General features: G+C 42.1%; 1 protein-coding gene across 1 annotated transcript in view; it reads left to right on the top strand.

Annotated features, from left to right (window-relative positions):
- The window catches only part of Non1 (nucleolar GTP-binding protein 1), an 82041-nt gene that overhangs the window by 48753 nt on the left and 14210 nt on the right, over nt 1-19078 (top strand). The window contains exons 6-8 of the mRNA XM_080277979.1: nt 4304-4495; nt 5898-6062; nt 7778-7910. Coding sequence (XP_080134105.1) covers nt 4304-4495; nt 5898-6062; nt 7778-7910 — 490 coding nt within the window. The remainder of the gene's footprint in view (nt 1-4303; nt 4496-5897; nt 6063-7777; nt 7911-19078) is intronic.

Below are 19078 nucleotides of genomic sequence, written 5' to 3'. Positions count from 1 at the left end.
AATGGATCAAGTAGGTGGCAGTACAGTGTGTGAGTGTCTACAGGTCTCAGAGATTGGAGGTAGGTATGAGTACCCAGTATTTAAAGTGGATTATGTATTGAATTGGGTTTGTAAATGATACTTTAATAAATGTAAAGTTTTGTGTTTCTCATAATCATGCAATTTACCGTAGTTATAAGAATATGTTAAACCTTAGACATTTCATCATGCCACAGTTTCCTTACATCATTCTGTCTTAAACATTATCTTCTTGAATTGAACATTTCTATTTCTTCCCCATTTCCTCTCTGTTGTAATTCTTGTCAGGCAGGCTAGTAGTAACTGAAGTTTTAAGGAACCTACTATAACAAACACTTTGATGTAGAAGCATTGGGCAGTCTCTTGTACATTGACCTGGGATAAAATTCACATTGCTGAAGTTAGTAATTTTTCTTGTAACTAATGGTCATGTGCTTAACCCTCCAATGCTGGTCTATTTATAGCATGGTGACAGTGCTCTCTCTCTACACAGGTATTTTTCTGAAAATAGCCTGTTTTCAAACATTAATGTCTCAGAAACTATAGCAGTTAGGGAAACAAATTAAAGACCATATTACTCATCAACTCTTCCTCTTGCGAATAAAAGTATCCCCAGGTCTGTAGGTCGTCTGGCCGATGAGTAATGGCATGAGAACAGGATGTGTTCATGCATCTGCCCACAGCCCCAACTATGGCATTGCCCTCAGTGTGATAACTTCTCCATACAGCTTTCACTGAACCAGCAACCTTTCTTCCCTGTTGTACCCTTTCATGCACTTTATCCTCTAAACTTCCATCCTTACACATCACACTATCCAAGTACATTGCTTAAGTGCACCCACATCTTTCATTTCCTCACCATCCATCCTCTGTCCATTCAGTGACTCGATTTCTCTTGAAGACCACAACTTTTTTCTTCCCAACATTCACCAGTACATTCCATTTCTTACGGACTCTTCCAAATTCATTTACCAAGTGTTGCAGTTCTCCTTCATCCTCACTTAACAATACAGTATTATCTACAGACAACAGACCATGAAGTTTCCAAACCCTGCTCCGTCATTAGGACTGCTGCAACATTCATTGCCCAGTCATGTATGTCTTTTATAACTCCATCCATGTACAAATTGAACAGCCATGGAGACATGACACATCTCTGTTTCAGTTCATCGTTCACATAGAAAAGTCCACCGAGTTCACCATCAACACGCATTGCAGCGCCAGCGCCCTCACACATACTCTTCATTGCATTCAACAGCATCCCATTTACTCCCATGTATTTTAAATATTTTTCCACCTTCCATGTCTATCCACTCGGTCATATAGTGTACTTTCTCCAAATCGATGAAGGTAGCATACAACTTTCTTCCCTTTAGAAACTCTTCCATGAAACACTTTAGGATGAATATCTGATCTACAAAAACTTCTTCCCTTCCTGAAACCTCCCTGTTCTTCTCCAACTGATTCCTCTGTTATTTCCCTGACTATGTCAATAAGTATCCTACCATATACTGTTCTTATTACATTAAGAAGACTAATGTCCATATGATTACCACACATCTTTTTCCCCTTTTCCTTTATACAGGGGAATAATAATACCTGACTTCCGGTCCTCCAGATTCTACCTTCTTCCCGGGCCAATCTGTGCATTTTCCATATTCATTCTTGTGCTATCTTCCCCCATGCTTTAGCATGTCACCACACATTCCATCAGTTCCTGGGAGTTTCCTCATTTTGAATTTCTTCATTGCTTTCACTACTTCCATCCTGCTGATCTCTTCCTTCCTTCTCATCTCCCTCCTCCTAGCCATTCCCCAGCCACTTATACTAGTGTTACTTTCATTCTTTATATTTAACATTTCATTAAAGGATTCTCTCCATCTGCTCACTTTCTCTCCTTTCATCACCAGCAATCTTCCATTCTAACTCTTAACCTCCTTCCATAACATTTTCTTACATTCCTTCCACGTTACACATAAATTCCTTCCAAACTTCTCATCCACTCTCTTCTTACTCTCTTTTACAAATCTTTTCCATGTCTCTCCTCTTTCCTGCTTATAGCTCTCTATTCCGTCTCTTACCTTCCTCCAATCCCCTGCTTCCCATTCATTCATTATATGTTTTCTTCTTTTGCACCACACCTTGGTCTCACCTGTTCATTCCACCATGCAGTTCCTTGCACCTCCTTACAGCTTCTCTTTGCCTCATACCTGACCTCACATGCTGCTCAGATTTCTGCTGTGGATACCTTACATGCACCTTCCATCCCCCTCCCCCTCTGCTCCAAATCATATCTACTCACACACACACACACACACACACACACACACACACACACACACACACACACTTGCATTCTTTCTACCCTCATTGTATGGACTGCTTCCTTCTCCTCTTTTATTCATTAAGTGCATTTGTACCTTGACTCTCACAGCTGCCAAATGGCGATCAGAAAGCCCACATCCCCAACCTCTCTCTCTCTCTCTCTCTCTCTCTCTCTCTCTCTCTCTCTCTCTCTCATGCACACACACACACATGTAGACATTATATAGGCACTAGCATATATCTCATAACACAGTATATACGATGTTGTGTCTGCTGGAGCCATACACAGCGTCTCACCAGGAATGTCAGTCCACAAAATGTCTATCCACAATCTTTTTTTCCCAGACCACCAAGAATTCTTAACATATGATGTATTTCAAACACCCTCGTAGTCCAGACGACCAAGAATTTCATGACGTATTTGTGGAGTAACCAGCCCTAGTCAGTTAGTCCACGTGAATGGAAATTTACTAGACATTACATCACACACACACATCCTCTCCAAGCTGTATATAATGTCAGAGAGATTCCCTTCAGATCAGAAAGGGGAGAGAGGGGCTAGAGAGAAGGCCCGACACTAGGGTCATTTGGAGACTTGGCTGTCACGCTCCGTTACGCTGTAACTCACTATTGATATAACTGTACAATAAAACTTCATAACCCAAGAGTGCTTTAACTCACCTCGTTGACAGTACGTTTCAAGACTTTATTCTGGCTGTGCTTGACAATCCACAGTCAACTTGCCGATCTCCCTACAAGTACCTACCACACACACACACACACACACACACACACACACACACACACACACACACACACACACACGTTATTGCCTTCTTTTCATTCAGCTTACCACCCACCTTTCTCATCACTGGCCATATATACCTGTGAATCATTGTTGTGCCTAAAGAGGGTATTAGCCATCACCAATCCCCTCCCCATGCTATTAGCTATCACCAATCCCCTCGCCACAGCATTAGCTATCACCAATCCCCTCGCCACAGCATTAGCTATCACCAATCCCCTCGCCACAGCATTAGCTATCACCAATCCCCTCCCCACACAAATGTCCACCAGAGCACTATCATTCTCATCCACTTCTGCAGGCACACCCCTCTCACCAACCATTCAGTCCACCTCTACATTTCCTGCTTTTCCATTCATATCTCCAATCAAAAGCATTCTTTCTCTCCTCACAAACTTTTCCATGCATACCTCCACATTTGCCTAGAACTCTTCTTTCAATTTGCTTGCAGGGTTTTATGTCAGTGAATATGCTTACACAGTTGCCCATGCTTGTATTCCTTCGCTATCTTTCAGTGCCAAAATTACCAGGAAAAATGTGACCCTTAGGAAACTGTCTTCACAATCATTCTCTGATTCAGTTTAATGACAGGTAAAACCACTCTCTTTGTACTATCATATTTATCAGTATCACCCCATTCCACAATCATAGCTACCAGATAAGCATATGGACAAATTGTGGAGTCTGCTTGTGGAGCATACCAATTGCACAAATGTAAAATGCCACAGTTTCTGTTTAAGCATACGACCATATTATTTATTTTTGTCAGAAGAACAGTGGGAAGATTGTGCACTCTTCTCTACCTGTTCTTCCTGCAAAACTGAATCATAGTTATGACGGAGTTGATTTAAGTTTGTGAAATAGTAGCGTGGACCACAGTAGGCAAGTCTCGGGGCTCCTGCACCCGACAAAGGGTATTATGGCACTGGCTGTTCTATACTGATTTATTCAATGTACCATACTTGACATGCCTGGTACCTTCATCATAACTGTCCCTTGAATGAGATTAACACCATTTGCTTTTGTCCCCACTCGGATGTTAACTTACTTAGCATTCTCAGCTGTCCCTCTGATGTAATTAACACCTTTTGATCCATTCCTTTTGGTTATTCAGTCTCTGGGATAAACACCACATGACTCAATTTTCTCCATCAGGTTATTGACACACCTGGTATTCTCGACCGTCCCTTCGACGAGATGAACACCATTGAACTCCAGGCTATCACAGCATTGGCACACATCAGAGCTGCTGTCATCTTCTTTCTCGACATCTCTGAGAAGTGTGGCATCCCAGTTGAGCAGCAGATGCGCATCTATCAGAGCATCAAGCCACTCTTTGCCAACAAGGTGAGGATATATTCGTGGTGCAATCCCTCCTTCATGATGACCTGTATTTATTTGTATTGACTTGGATGTTTTTATGCACCCAAGGAGAGAGTAACAGTGATACAGTCAGAAACGTCTCCATTATGCTGTTATGTTCGATGACATCATCTATATACCAGTATAATTTCTGTTACTCTGAAACTACACTGCATTTTCTTCTGCTTAGAAGAGACTTCATGGCACTGAAAAGTTAAAAACCACAGATCACCCTTTTTTTGTGAATGCCTCTTAATCCTATACACATGACTGGGAACCAGCTTCATAATATACATTCGATCAGTTCTGTCATATCTTAAAGATTTGGTTTTGCAGATAGAGCAAGGAAAGGAATGTGTAGAATCTTCCCGTCTCTCATGTTCCTCCTGCTGTATCAAATTTGAAAGTGAGGTACATGTGGATGTAGTTGAAAGTTTGAGAATTAGGGCCCAGACCCAGTATTTTTAAAGCCTCATACCTTTGTTGTTCAGATATATGCAGTGCATAGTGGTATACGTGTAAGTTTTACCACAACAAATGATAAATAACCATTCATTATTCTTATGCAAAAAGTGATATTGAATGAAAGAATTTGAAATCAACTATTTGAAATAATGTGAAGAAGATTTTCAAAATAAAAATGAATGCTTTGTAGGTGATAAGTAAGGTGGAGTAAATGTAGTTACTGTGCTTCGTATCTCACACTACATGAGGTTCCCTGATCTTACTGGAATTGTATGGCAGCAGCGAGAATGTAATTTTAAAAGCTGCCTAGGAAATCGTGATATATGTATTTTTATGGTTAGTGTCAAATTATTTTATTTAGTTTAAGAGAAACCCATCAGATTCTGTCAGTTAGGAAATATGGTATATCATTAACCCAGTAAGCCAGGGGACGTCTTTTTCATTTATTCTCGCCTTTTCTGGCCAATCTGTTTAAACTTAGGATAGATTTTTCAAACTGGAGGGATTAGATATAGCTTTAGTAAGCCCCCTAACTACAAAAGACCTTTCATTAATTAAAATTATCTGATAAGAGGAAGAAACTGAAAAGGACATCACCCAGATTGAAGGGTCTAACCATTTTAGCCTGTGAATAATTTAATGTACTTGTTGCTTATGGCAGATAATATTTTCTGTTTAGAAAGGACTTCTTCAAGCTGAAGGGATTTAGGGAACTTTAGTGAGGATTGTGAGGGGTTTGAAAAGTGTCTGATTCATTAACCAGAGATGTTAATAGTTCTGCCTCTAGTAATTTCTCTCCTTGTTTTCTGAGTCCTGCATCACCTCATCTTTAGGTCGTGGGGAGGGGGGGAGGTAGGGATGATCATTTTCTTCATAATGCCTGTCCATAATCTTAACTAACCGGACATTCTTGCTCTGACAGCCGCTGATTGTTGTATGTAACAAGATCGACATAACTACTTTGGATCAACTGGAGAAGGACTTTCCTGAGAAGAGGGAGCTGCTGAGGGAAATAGAGAAAGACCACATTCCTTTGAGGCAAATGTCAACACTCACCCAACACGGGGTCATGGATGTAAAAGTAGAGGTGAGAGGGGAAGCAGCAGAGAGGGGAAGGTGGTGGAAGAAAACAGAGGAAGTATTGGAGGAAGATAGAGGGAAAATTATGGGGGAGGAGGATCGAGAAGTCACTGCTGGAGGGATTTGGAGAGAAATGATGAAAGAGGAAGATAGAGGATGCACTGGCGGCTGAAGTGGGGAAAATAGCAAAGAGGAAGATAGAGGATAGGATTGGAAGTGAAGGGTAAAATTTTTGTGGAAAGAGATGAAGGGAAAATGATGGAAGAGGAGATACGGAGGAGGTAATGAGTAGTAATGGAGGTAAATGATGAAATGGGAAGAAAGAGGTACTTGTGGAAACCAATGGAAGAGGAAGATGGAGGAGGTACTATTGGAGAGATGATGGAAAAATGGTGTTGGCAAATGAAAATGGAGGAAAAATTGTTGTGGCTCCAGGCTCATTTGAACATGAACCTGGTTGACTGCAGGCTGAAGTTGCCCATCTGCAGTTTGCCATCTTCCTTCCAAGGAGTAGGGAGGAAGTTCAGGGACATTTGTTTAATTTGGCAACAAAGGTGTCTGGTTATAACGGCACCGTCACATTAAAGCATCCGTCCAGCACTGGAGAAAATGAAAGAGGGAGATAGAAGAGACACAAGTGAAAGGAAAGTAATAGAAGAGGAGGTAGTGGTAGAGGGAAATAAGGAGAGGTACTGGTGGACAGAAAATAATGGAAAAGAGTGATTAAGAAGTAATATACTAGTGGAGGAAAAATTATGGAGATGGAGGATGAGGCTGTGCTGGTGGAACGAAGAGGAAAATAAAAGGAGGTTCTGGTGTGGGAAGAGGGGGGGAGGGGGAGACAATACAAGTGGAGAGATGTGGATGGATACAAATGAGGGAGGTTTAGGAACAAAAGTGTGGAGAGGTTGAAGGGGTACAAGTTGAGGGATATTGGAATGGTACAAGTGGAGGAAGGTTGAAGGAGTATACAGTACTATAAGTGGAGAAACTTGGTGAGAATACCAGAGGAAGTGGAAGTATTGTATGGAAGATAGAGGGAGGTAGAGGAAATACCAGAAGAGATAGAGGGAATATACTCAAATTGTACAATACTGATATATTGTTTTCAGTGTTTTATTATAAATATATAGGCGCTTGCATAATTAACAATATTTATTTGTTCTATGTACAGAAATAAGATTGAGACAGCATTTTTTTGTATAATAATGGCCTCAGCATTGTCACTGTCATTGATATACCATACAGCAGTTAACAACTCTGATAACAACCTCTTTTCCCAGTGATTGATACTGTGCATTTGCTGTATTAACCCCTTCTGTTCTCTTTCTCATCCTCAGGCTTTCAAGATCAGTAACTGTTCTCCACCACTAATTTTCCCTGTTTTTAGCCATTGGTATCTATGTGTTTTTTCCTAACATTTCTGTCTTTATATGTACAGTACAGTATTTATCTGTCTGTCGATATCCTGCAACTTATGTAGTCATCTCTCCCATCACTTGCAGCCTTATGACCTGCTACTGACTCAGGATTCATCTCTTCATATCAGTCTGTCTTTACTGTCTTCTCCTTTCCTCCATCCTACCATCCCATTAGGTTTACCATTTCTTTAACACAAAGCTTCCTTCTTTCCATCCTTATTTATTGTCTACTTCCTCAGCATGATGTTTCCTTCCTCCCTCATTCCACCTCTTTCCCTTTACAGTTACTTCTTCTCCACAGGCATGTGACCGACTGCTGGCCATGAGGGTGGACAACAAGATGCGGACACGTAAGGCTGAGTCCATCCTTAACCGGGTTCATGTTGCCATGCCGGCACCTCGTGACAACAAGGAACGCAAGCCCTTCATCCCTGGTCAGTCCCTCTCATATTTTACTGATGTCAGAAACCTATATGGATTCTCTTATCGTGCCCTCTCTTTCTTTACTTTGATGACCCAATTTCACTTCATCCATAGGTGAGAAAGAGAGGTCAGGATGATGAAAAAGCAAAATGGATCAGTAAGGAAAGAATTGATTGATAGAAGAAAGTCATCATCATCATCATCTGGACTTCTTTTCCCACCCCAGGGCAGGGTGAGGAGTAGCAATGCCTAGACAGCCCAGATTTGCCCAATCCAATGGGCCACGCTTCCCTTCACTCATCATTCAAGCCCCCGGAATTCTGGCTTCATCGGTTATGCCAAAAACAATACTGCACTTTTGTTTTTGTTCCTGTCACTTATATTTATTCACTTATTATATTTTTCCTTCATTAATTTTTCATGTTTGCACAGTTCCTTTTGTGTTGTATCCATGCTTGTTATTTCTTATCTTTTCATCATCATCATCATCCAGACCTCCTTTTCCACCCTAGGGCAGGGTGAGGAGTAGTAACATCCAGACAGCCCAAGTTTGCCCAATCCAATGGGCTATGCTTCCATTCACTTATCATTCAAGCCCCTGGAATCCTGGCTCTATCTGATACGCCCAGAACTTTCACCACATAAAGGTAACCGATAGAGTCAATCCAAACTCTGTCACATTAAAATGGGGTGCCAAATCCCTGATCATGCACCTCTTACAATATTCATCCAGCCAACTTGATCTCTTGTCATTCCCCTAGCCTCACCGACCTCCATACCTCTCTTCCTCACACACGCATCCACCGTATCCCTCCACCTTCTTCTTGGCCTACCTCACCTCCTTCCTCCTTCAAATTCGCCCAGATATACCTTTTTCACCATTCTGTTGTTATCCATTCTCTCCACATGACCGTACCATCGCAGTACACTCTCTTGATTCTGGTGTCCACAGACTTCCTCACTCCGCATCTTTCACGAATCACATTATTTCGTATCCTGTCCACTCTCTTTACTCAACATACATTCCTCAGCAGTCCCATCTCCACTGCTGTCACTCCAGACTTTTCATTTTCATGCCACACCATGGTCTCACATCCATATGTTAAAGTTGGTACTAACACTCCTTCATGTAAGCCTCGCCCAGCTGCAATACTCAAGCCTGTTTCTTATCAAGGATTTCATAGCACCAGTTACTTTCCTTCTGTGTGTCACTCTACTTTCCACTTCTTTTGCACATTTTCCTCTCCTTTCTATCACTGTACCCAGGTATTGGAACTCTCTCACCAATTCCAGTCTCTCTCCTTTCACTGTGACGTTACATTGGGAGTCACCTTCTCTCTCGGTTGCCATCACGTTACTCTTTTCTTCATTTACTCTCAAGGCATGACACATACATACATCAGCAATATTCTGCACCAGTCTACAGAGTGCTTGTCCAGCATTTGCAATTAGCACTGCATCATAAACATGCAACAAATTTAAGATATTCCATCCATGACCATTACCAGCACCATTCCTCTCTCCATTATTCTTGTTTTTACTTCTCACATCACCCCATCCAAATATATATGGAACAACCATGGGGACATCACACAGCCTTGTCTCACGCCCACATTGATTGTGAACCATTTGCTTAGATGCACATTTACCCATACACATGCCTCACTACCATCATAAAAACTTTTTGATGGCACCTGGCAGCTTACCATCTACACCGTACATGTGCAAAACCTTCCACAGTCCTTCTCTATCTACATTGTCATATGCTTTTTCCAGATCCATAAATGCCATAAATACCGTATAGTCCTTCTCACAAGCCTTCTCCACTATTTGTCCCACCGCCAATATTTGCCTGCCGAAATGTTGAAGGCCTCCGGAGATATAGGGGTGAGGTTAGTCACTGACCTGATAAATATGATTATTTATGAGTGTGTTGTCCCAGATGATTGGCTGAAGAGTGTAATTGTAAATGTGTATAAAGGGAAGGATGATGCCCTGGAAAGAGGAAATTATAGAGGTATAAAGCTTTTAGATCAGATAATGAAGGTAATGGAGAGAGTTTTAGAAGGCATGATTACAGAAAGAGTGAATATTGATGAGATGCAGTTTGGGTTTATGCCAGGTAGGGGGACCACTGATGCCATATTCATTGTTCGACAGCATCAGGAAAAATATATTGGTAGGAGAAGGGATCTGTATTTTGTATTTGTTGATTTGGAAAAGGCCTTTGATGGAGTCCCTAGAGAGGTGGTGAAGTGGGCAATGAGAAAGCTGCATGGTGGAGTGGCTGGTTAGGGTGGTTATGGCTATGTATGTGGGTGCTCGCACCCAGATAAGAGTGAATGGAGATTTGAGTGATGAGTTTTCCGTGAATGTTGGTGTGCATTAGGGGTCAGTTTTGAGTCCCATGTTGTTTATCATGGTACGTGAAGCCCTCTCACCTGACTTTAGAAACAGACTCCCGTGGGAGATGTTGTATGCTGATGATTTGGTGTTGATTGCAGAGAACGAAAGGGAGGCGAAGGAAAGGTTTAGGAAGTGGAGAGATGATATGAGGCACAAGAGCTTAGGGGTAAATGCAGATAAAACAAAAGTGATAATATCTAGGGTTGGTGGCGGTACTGTCAAAGACGAGGGAGAGTGGCCATGTGCAGTTTGCCACAAGGGCATGGGAAGTAATTCCATATTGTGCAGTGTTTTTGATTAATGGGTGCACAAGAGATGTAGTGGTATCAGAGGTAGACTGCGAGATAATGCTGATTTTATGTGTAAGGTGTGTCAGGGAGAGCAGGTGGAGATTGTCAGGGGCTTTTGAAAGGATTGAACTTGCTGGTGAATCTCTTGAGTATGTGGAAGAGTTTTGTTATTTGGGAGACATGTTATGTGCTGGAGGTGGGGCTGGAGCTAGCTCTGTGGCCAGGGTGAGAAGTGGTTGGAAGAAGTTCAGGGAGCTCTTGCCTCTTCTGACACTGAGAGGGCTCTCCCTACTTGCTAAGGGGTCTTTGTATGCAGCATATGTTAGGAGTGTAATACTGTATGGTAGTGAGACCTGGGCAGTAAAAGAGGAGGATATTCGCTGGCTCAGACGTACAGAAATGACAATGATTAGGTGGATGTGTAGTGCGTCCCTGCGTGCAAGGTCTAGGGGGGCTGGATTTACGATGGATGAGTTGAGAGGTAGGATGGGACTGGAGTGTATTGGTGTTGTGATGAGGAGAGGTAGATTGAGATGGTTTGGACATGTGGAGAGGATGGGGGATGATAATTGGGTGAGGGAGGTGAGAAGTGTTAATATTGGGGGTGGGGTTGTGAGGGGTAGACCGAGAAAGACATGGGACGAGGTCGTTAACTCGAGGCATCCCATCGACGTATGGGTATGTCGCAACGTTTTGTCACAGCTAATCCGGTCGACGTACTGATACGTCGCGCAATTGCAAGGTTCATAACTTGCACAATTTTCAATTTTCGCGCTTGATTTTTGGTACATATACGCGGGACACCTTCCTCTATTCCTCTATGAGATGCCAGGCAGGGACAATGCCTCTCCCCCCCCCCCCTGCATGCCATTGTTTCAGCAATTCACCTTTTACCAGTGACCTGGCCAATAAAGACATTCAGGGCCAGAGTGATTCCCCAGTCGATGACAATGTGGAGGACAAAGTTTACATAGCATTAGAGGAAGAAACTCAGAAATGATGATCAGGTAATGTCGCCAAAAAAGGTCAGGTATGTTGATGAGTTAGTGAGTGAAACAATGCTTATAATGCCTATATTACTGTTTGAAAACCAACATAGTCTCATACTATATATAAATTCATACCAAATAAATAAATAAATACTGTTTATGAGTGGTGTGGAATAGTTACCCTCCCATAGAACTCGTTTTCTTTGGAGCCAGCCTGATAGAAAACCCAGTAAGGTAAGGAGATACTGTTACCTGTATCAAGTATTTTAAACCTCAGGTGAGCTATTTCTCTATGAATTTTCGATGTTTCTCACCAAAAGCGGAGGTTTTAGCCACACACAAAAAAAAAAAAAAAAAAAAAAAAAAAATCCAAAATAGCTCAGGATTGGGGGATATCGGAGGTGTGAAATTGGTCGGGACGTGACGGGTTAAGTGTGACCTCAGGGTTAAGGGACTGAACAGGGAGGCTGCAATGGATCGTGCAGCTTGGAGAGCCGCCATTAGGTGACCAAGGCCGACGCATGCAAGCATGTTGGAGCCTGTAAAAACGAAACAAAACGAACATCCTCTGCGACTCCTAAAGCCACCCTGTTCATCACGTACTAGGACTTCTAATATCTCTCCTACTTTCTGTATAATAATCCTTCCAAATAGCTTCCCTACAACAGTCAATAAACTTATGCCACGATAATTCTTGCATTCACTTTGCTTTCCTTTATTTTTGTAAAGGGGTACAATCACAACCTATTTCCACTCTACTGGCAGTTTCACTCATCCATGCCATCTTCCATACCTCAAAAAAGTGCTTCATTTTACACTTAATCATCTCTGCATACACCTCATAAACCCCAGCTACTTTCCCATTTTCCAGCTACTTCACAGCATCTTCACCTGTGCGAGTATCACGTTTCCTATCACTGCATTCCTTCTCTGCACACCCCCAAAACCAATCATGTTTACAGCTGCTCTGCACTGTCTGTTCCCATTCATTAGGCTTTCACAATATTCTTTCCTTCTGGTCATTTTTTCATCCCCATGGGTTAATAATCTACCACTTACATTCTTCACACTTTCACGTTTACTTCCACTGTCGCTTCTACATTTCCTCACTGCATTCCAGAATAACTTCCTGTTTTCAGAGTAATTTGCATTTACTGAATTTTTTTCGTAGATTATCATTTACCTCTTTCTTTTCCTCTTCACTAATGTCTATACATGCTTCTTGTTCTCTGTATATTCAGTTCTTATTTCAGTTGAACCCTTGTTCTGTAATCGCACCAACAATTTCTTCTTTTCTCCCACTGCTCTCTCAACCTTTTCATCCCACCATGCCGTACCTTCTTCTTTGTTGTTACTCTTGCCACACTACACACCGCTTTAGCATTCCTAACTAAGCAGCCCCTGTATTCATTCTTCAGGCTGTCCAGATCCATTTCATTCCAGTTCACTGATTCCAACTCCTTTCCTTTTTTGGTCCTGTATTCATCTCCCATTTCTTCGATCCTCAGCTTCTCAACTTTCTGTCTTTCTCCCTGACTGTTCCTCCTTCTCCTGGTCCACCTCACTCCTCTCAGCTTGATCTTGTATACCATAATCACATAATCTGACAGACCTCCACATTGTCCTCTCACAGCCCTTGTATCAGCAACCATTCCCAGCATTGACCTCTCCATGAGCACATGATCAGTCAGGCATCTTTCAGCACGATCCCCATTCCCTCAATACTTCTATCCATCCATCATCTAGACTTGTTTTGCCCCGTGAGGAGTGTAGGTCTATACCACGTATATTTATATGCGTCTTTGTGTTTGAAATACGAGTTACAAATGCACATCCTCTTTTCCCTACACCTATCCTTCAGTCGCTTTCCCATATCATTTTCTCCTGCTACTCCATTATAACCCATTATGTTATCCTCAGGACCAGTGCCTATTCTTCTATTCATTTTGCCTATTACGATCACTTTATAGCTCCTGTGCATTTCTCCCACTGTTTTTCTCTGTCTCACTCCTGTCATCATACAGTGCATATGCTACAATCACTGCCATTTTTCACCTTCTCAAACTTGAACTTGACATACATACATCTGGAGCTGACACATTTGTAATCTCTCATTCCATTCCGCCACATCTTATTCATCAACAAAGCAACTCCTTCCTTGCGTCTTCCTTGCCCATTCATGTCCGACCTTACACACTTTACACCCTCCCACTCGTCCACTTCACACCTTTTCATCTTTGTTCCACACAGTGCCATCATGGCATATCTCGCACACTTGAACACGTTCACTGCTTCTACCCTCCTTCTTTCCTCATTCATTCCTCTCACATTCCACATGGCCATGTGAATCTGCGCATTTGGTTGGGTCCCTGGGCAGGTATTGGGCCCTCTGAGGCTCTCCAAAACATCTGCCATGAATAAGTGATTTTAAATAGGGGAGCCTGGGGGACACAACCTGGCCAGAAACCCCGGTTATATTGTTACCACCCAGTGTAGTAAATGATTTCCTGGGTACAGGAAACCATTTGGCTTGTCACTCAGTGTAGAGACCACGAGGCATCCCTACGTTGAGTAGGGCTCAAGGCTTAAAGAGTAAATGCAGATAAAACAAAAGTGATGATATCTAGAGTTGGTGGCAGTACTGTCAAAGAAGAGGGAGGGTGGCCATATGCAATTTGCCACAAGGGCATGGGAAGTAATTCCATCTTGTGCAGTGTTTGTGATAAGTGGGTGCATAAGAGATGTAATGGTATTAGAAGTAGACTGTGAGAGAATGCTAGTTTTTTGTGTGCGGTGTGTTGGGGAGAGCAGTTGGAGAATATTAGGCATGAAAGGATTGAACTTGCTGGTGAGTCTTTTGAGTGTGTGAAAGAGTTTTATTTGGGAGACATGTTATGTGCTGGAGGTGTGGCTGGAGCTAGCTTTGTGGCTAGGGTGGGAAGTGGTTGGAAGAAGTTCAGGGAACTGTTGCCTCTCCTGACATTGAGTGGGCTCTCTCTCCGTGCTAAGGGATCTTTGTATGTGGCGTGTATTAGGAGTGTAATGTTATATGATAGTGAGACCTGGACAGTAAAGGAAGAGGATATTCACAGGCTCAGACGTACAGAAACGACAATGATCAGGTGGATGTGCAGTGCGTCCCTGAGTGCAAGGGCCTGGGGTGACTAGGTTTGTAATGGAAGAGTTGAGAGGTTGGATGGGACTGGAGTGTATTGGTGTTGTGATAAGAAGAGATAGATTAAGGTGGTTTGGGCATGTGAAGAGGATAGGGGATGATACAGGCACTACTCGTTTTACGTTGATTCAGTTTACGATAATTCGCTACAACGATAATTATAATAGAAAAGTTCCACCCCCAAATTCGATTTACAATAAATTTCCCGCTATATGATTTTGCCATCGGAAAGCGCCAGGCACACGCAAGGTGACCATCGCTTGTCTCAGGCAAGTTGGCGGCCCCGGCGTGCAGAGCATTGTTTTGGTTCAGTTGCGGTCCCGCCATCCCTTCAAAGCCCTGTCTTTTCCACTCGTTCATGTGTGCCCCCGCCCCTGCTATCGTCACCTCAGCCAAGCATCATGCTACAGTACTGTGGATTTCTGTGCCCAGTGGTAAGGTCAGTGCCAGTGTAGGCCCCAGTGCTAAGGTTGGTGCAGGTGTGGGCCGGATTCCCCTCCCCCTAACCTGTTCCTGTCTGAATCAGAGGCTGACCACTAGTGCCTGTAAGCACAGGCTGTCCCCCAGCCTCAGAGGGGATGACTTGGACCAACACAGGAAGGAATGAAGGTGGGTTGTCATTTATGGTTCAGTCTTGGTTAGGTGACTTTGGGAAGTTGAGTTGACGTAACCCTCCTTTTATAATGGGTTTCAATCTCCCGATTTATGATAAAATCGGTATACGATAAAGTATGACCTGACGTAACCCTATCGTAAAACGAGTAGTGACTGTAATTGGGTGCAGAAAGTGAGAAGCGTTATTATTGGTGGTGGGGTCACAAGGGGTAAACCAAAAAAGACATTGGATGAGGTCATTAACCCTTGTAAGGTAATCTTGATTTTGTTACTATATTAGGTAACGTGGGGTCTGACAGACCCCACGGAAAAAAAAAAAAAAATACTTCTGCTTGAGATATGTCAAAATGCTTCAATACACAAATAATTCAACCCCTTATCTGTAAATGGGGCCAGAAAAAATAAAGTTTAATCGAAAAAATATATATTTTTTTAGTTTATACAAAAATGGTTAAATTTTAGGTATAAAAATTTTAAAATTAAATCTTGCAAAATTGAAAAGTAATATCATGATTCCTTGGGTGGTCTGCAGTAGACCGATGTTGGGACCTTCTGTATACAAAAGGAGAAAGACAGCAAATTGAAATAAAAAAATCACAAGAGGGCTCCACTGAGGTTACATTACAGGTAATCTGGGGTCTAACATACCCTAATGGCTCTATAGAGCAAAATCAGAGCCAGGTACAGCTATGACCCCATCATCCCCATGAAGAGCATCACTAGGCAGGAAGGTAATGAGACGGACAGATCTGTAGACCGTATGCTCATATTTTTTAAAATTAAATTTCGGGGACTGGGGTCTCTGAGACCCCACATTACCTATCTAGGGTTAAGGGACTGAACAGGGAGGCTGCCATAGATGGAGCTGCATGGAGAGCTGCCATTAGGTGACCCAGGCCAACACATGCAAACATGTTAGAGCCTCCAAAAATGAAACGATTGAGTGAGTGGAGGATGGGCACCCCTATCAGTCCCTTTTGTGTTACGTTGAGACAGTCCTTTCATTCTTTCTTCATTCCTGGTTAGTTCCTTATTTTAGGTGTTCATGTTTTTCATAATCTTTTTCATTTCCTATTTTAATGATTTTTGTTTCTTTAACCATTCTTGCCTTTCTCACTTCTTTTCAAGTGTCCCCCTCCTGTCTTAATAATGGTCACTTGTTTATTATTCCCAGCGAATCCCTTTCCCATTTAGTAATGCTCTCTTAATTTGTCTCTGACCATGCTTTGATTACTCTCAGGTTTGAAAACCTGAAGACACTTCTTATAAAAAGATTTTCAGATATAGAAATTAAAGGAATATTTTCTGTAATCCTATCTGTTGTGAAGTTTATCAGCATATACACAATGTTGATTTTACTGATCTCTTATGACGATTTGATGAATATGCAGTCAGGCCATCAGTGCATGTCAGTTTGGTATGCAGTAAATTAAGAAAATGATGAACTACACTGATCCCTTAGGTATCACACAGAATTGGTACCGAACATGGTCGATAATGGAATTGCACGATAACAGATACACAGAGCTTTTGGAATGTTTCTCAGTTGGTACCAGGCACCTTAAGGGCAAGTCCAAATTTTCCTTTTTATGATTATTTAGGCCCACTAAATACATGCACAATGTTATGATAAGTACCAGAAACATACATAGACATGGTTAGGTTGAGAGAGAGAGTGATGACAAAGGCACAATGAGGAGAATATTTGATCTGTTGCTTGGTACAGGCAAAGCCTGGTTTAACAATGCTATTAATTAAGTAAAAACCCATTGCTAGGCGGGGTAATGTATCTCAAGGTAGATTTAACATGTAAAGTATAGGGATGCATTTTTGAACCTTGGCTCCCCCCCCCCCCCAGCCAAGTCCTAAACCCACCCAAATGAGTCCAAAAGAAAGTTTAAAGCCAATCTGAATGGCGTAACAGCTGTAAAAGAAGCTAACCTAAGCCTAAAACCAGTGCCTGTCTCGCTTGTACCCAGTCAAGGTCACTGGGGAATTCGATCTCCAACTTATATTCAAACTCGGTAGAGAAGAAGCAGCAGCATTGTACACAGTCCTACCAACAGACAGTCCTCAGGTGCACCTGGGTCTGACAGACCTGGGCAATTTTTTTGATGATATAGTTCAGTAACTTATAGATGCCTGGGATCCCTGCCCTTTTCAATAGCTTCCTAACTTTTTGTGCCCATGCAGGGTGTAGGGGGATTACTTTCGCATCTCTCTATGTTTTTGCAATATATCACTCGGAATTGCACGTCGGCTCTTTGAGACCCAAGTGTACCTGAGGAAGGGGCAGAATTTTTCGCTGTGAATTTGCAAGTTGATTTTATGTTGTGTGGGATCCACTATGCCCATAATAATGGTCCTCCATCCATCAAGTTGTGACACAAGTGCTAGGCTCATAGTGTTCTTTGTTTTCGTGTATGGTGACTAAAAGATAATAAGAAAATAAAAAACTTTTAGTTTGGCTTTTTTATTTTTTATTTTTTTAAATATGTGGAGTTCAATGAATTAAAACTTATTCACATAGTTTTGTAACTGATAAGACCTAATACATTGTAGGATATTCAGGAATTCATTATATAAAACATGTGTGACACTACAGCATTTATTAACCCCTAAAACGCGGCTGTGTACGAGCGATCCCCCCGCTGTGGCGGGGTTGTAGCGGGGTCTGAGTACCTGTGGAAAAATATTTGCCAAAAATCATAGATTAACCCTAGAGCATTAAAATTTTTATGGCATATAGTACTTACATTCAGCTTTCTCCTGAGCCACATGTTGAGCCTTCGTTGACTACCAAAGGACTTGTGAAGACTTGCAAAGTTGGGTAACAAAGTCTTCACTCTCACACCTCCAGAAACCCGGTTTTCTTTCTACCACAGCCTCAATCTGTCACAGTACACTTTATACAACAACGTACAGGTTGTTTGGAATCCGTATTTGTAAATAAGAACTGAAAATAAGGCTAAAATGGACGGAGCGCACGGCCGACATGCAGCGCGGTGGCGATCTTCCCGTCAATATTGTCACATTTGCCTTTTCTCGGCAAAAAACACGTATACTCCTTTTTTTTTCATCATAGGACTTCGCAAACGTTTGCCTGTCACTATTACGGCCATAAAAATCAATGTCACTGCCAGTATTGTGGATTGGGACTGAGGAAGACCACCGCGGCGCGAGTTTATTCAGCCTTACGGCAGGCACTTTATTCTCGCTCCTGTCGGCCACTCGCACTTCATTTCTATCGCTCACTTTCACTGTATCTGTTCTTTTTTTTGCCTTATTCATCAGTGTCACTGTCCAGTGTTATAAAAATAATATTTTCTACACAACAAACTGTCACTGTCAGAACATAGAATAGGAAAATATGCTTTCATCTTCTTACACTGGAGTGACTGTCACTCGCAATACTTATATTATTACTATGTACAATTATTTACGCCAAAAAACACTGTCACTGTCAGTGCTTTTACAAGTACATACACTAATTTACACTCATCAGGCTGTCACTGTCAGCACGTAAAAGAAAACTAAACAATATTATCACTGTCACTCTCAGTATTATTTCAAAGATTCTTACCCTTATTTTCAAAATCTACTTAGGCTGTGGTAGTCAAAGAAACACGGGTAAGCACAGAGGGGAACTTTGCACTCTTTGCACTGTAAGGAGGTGCGCCTAAAGGTTCTGTCCTGCCAGGTAG

This window comes from Coenobita brevimanus, chromosome 71 (genome assembly GCF_032717465.1).
Source record: "Coenobita brevimanus isolate Jiangsu-jjx chromosome 71, ASM3271746v2, whole genome shotgun sequence".
NCBI classification, from domain to species: Eukaryota; Metazoa; Arthropoda; class Malacostraca; order Decapoda; family Coenobitidae; genus Coenobita; species Coenobita brevimanus.
This window is presented reverse-complemented; position numbering and strand designations above follow the sequence as displayed.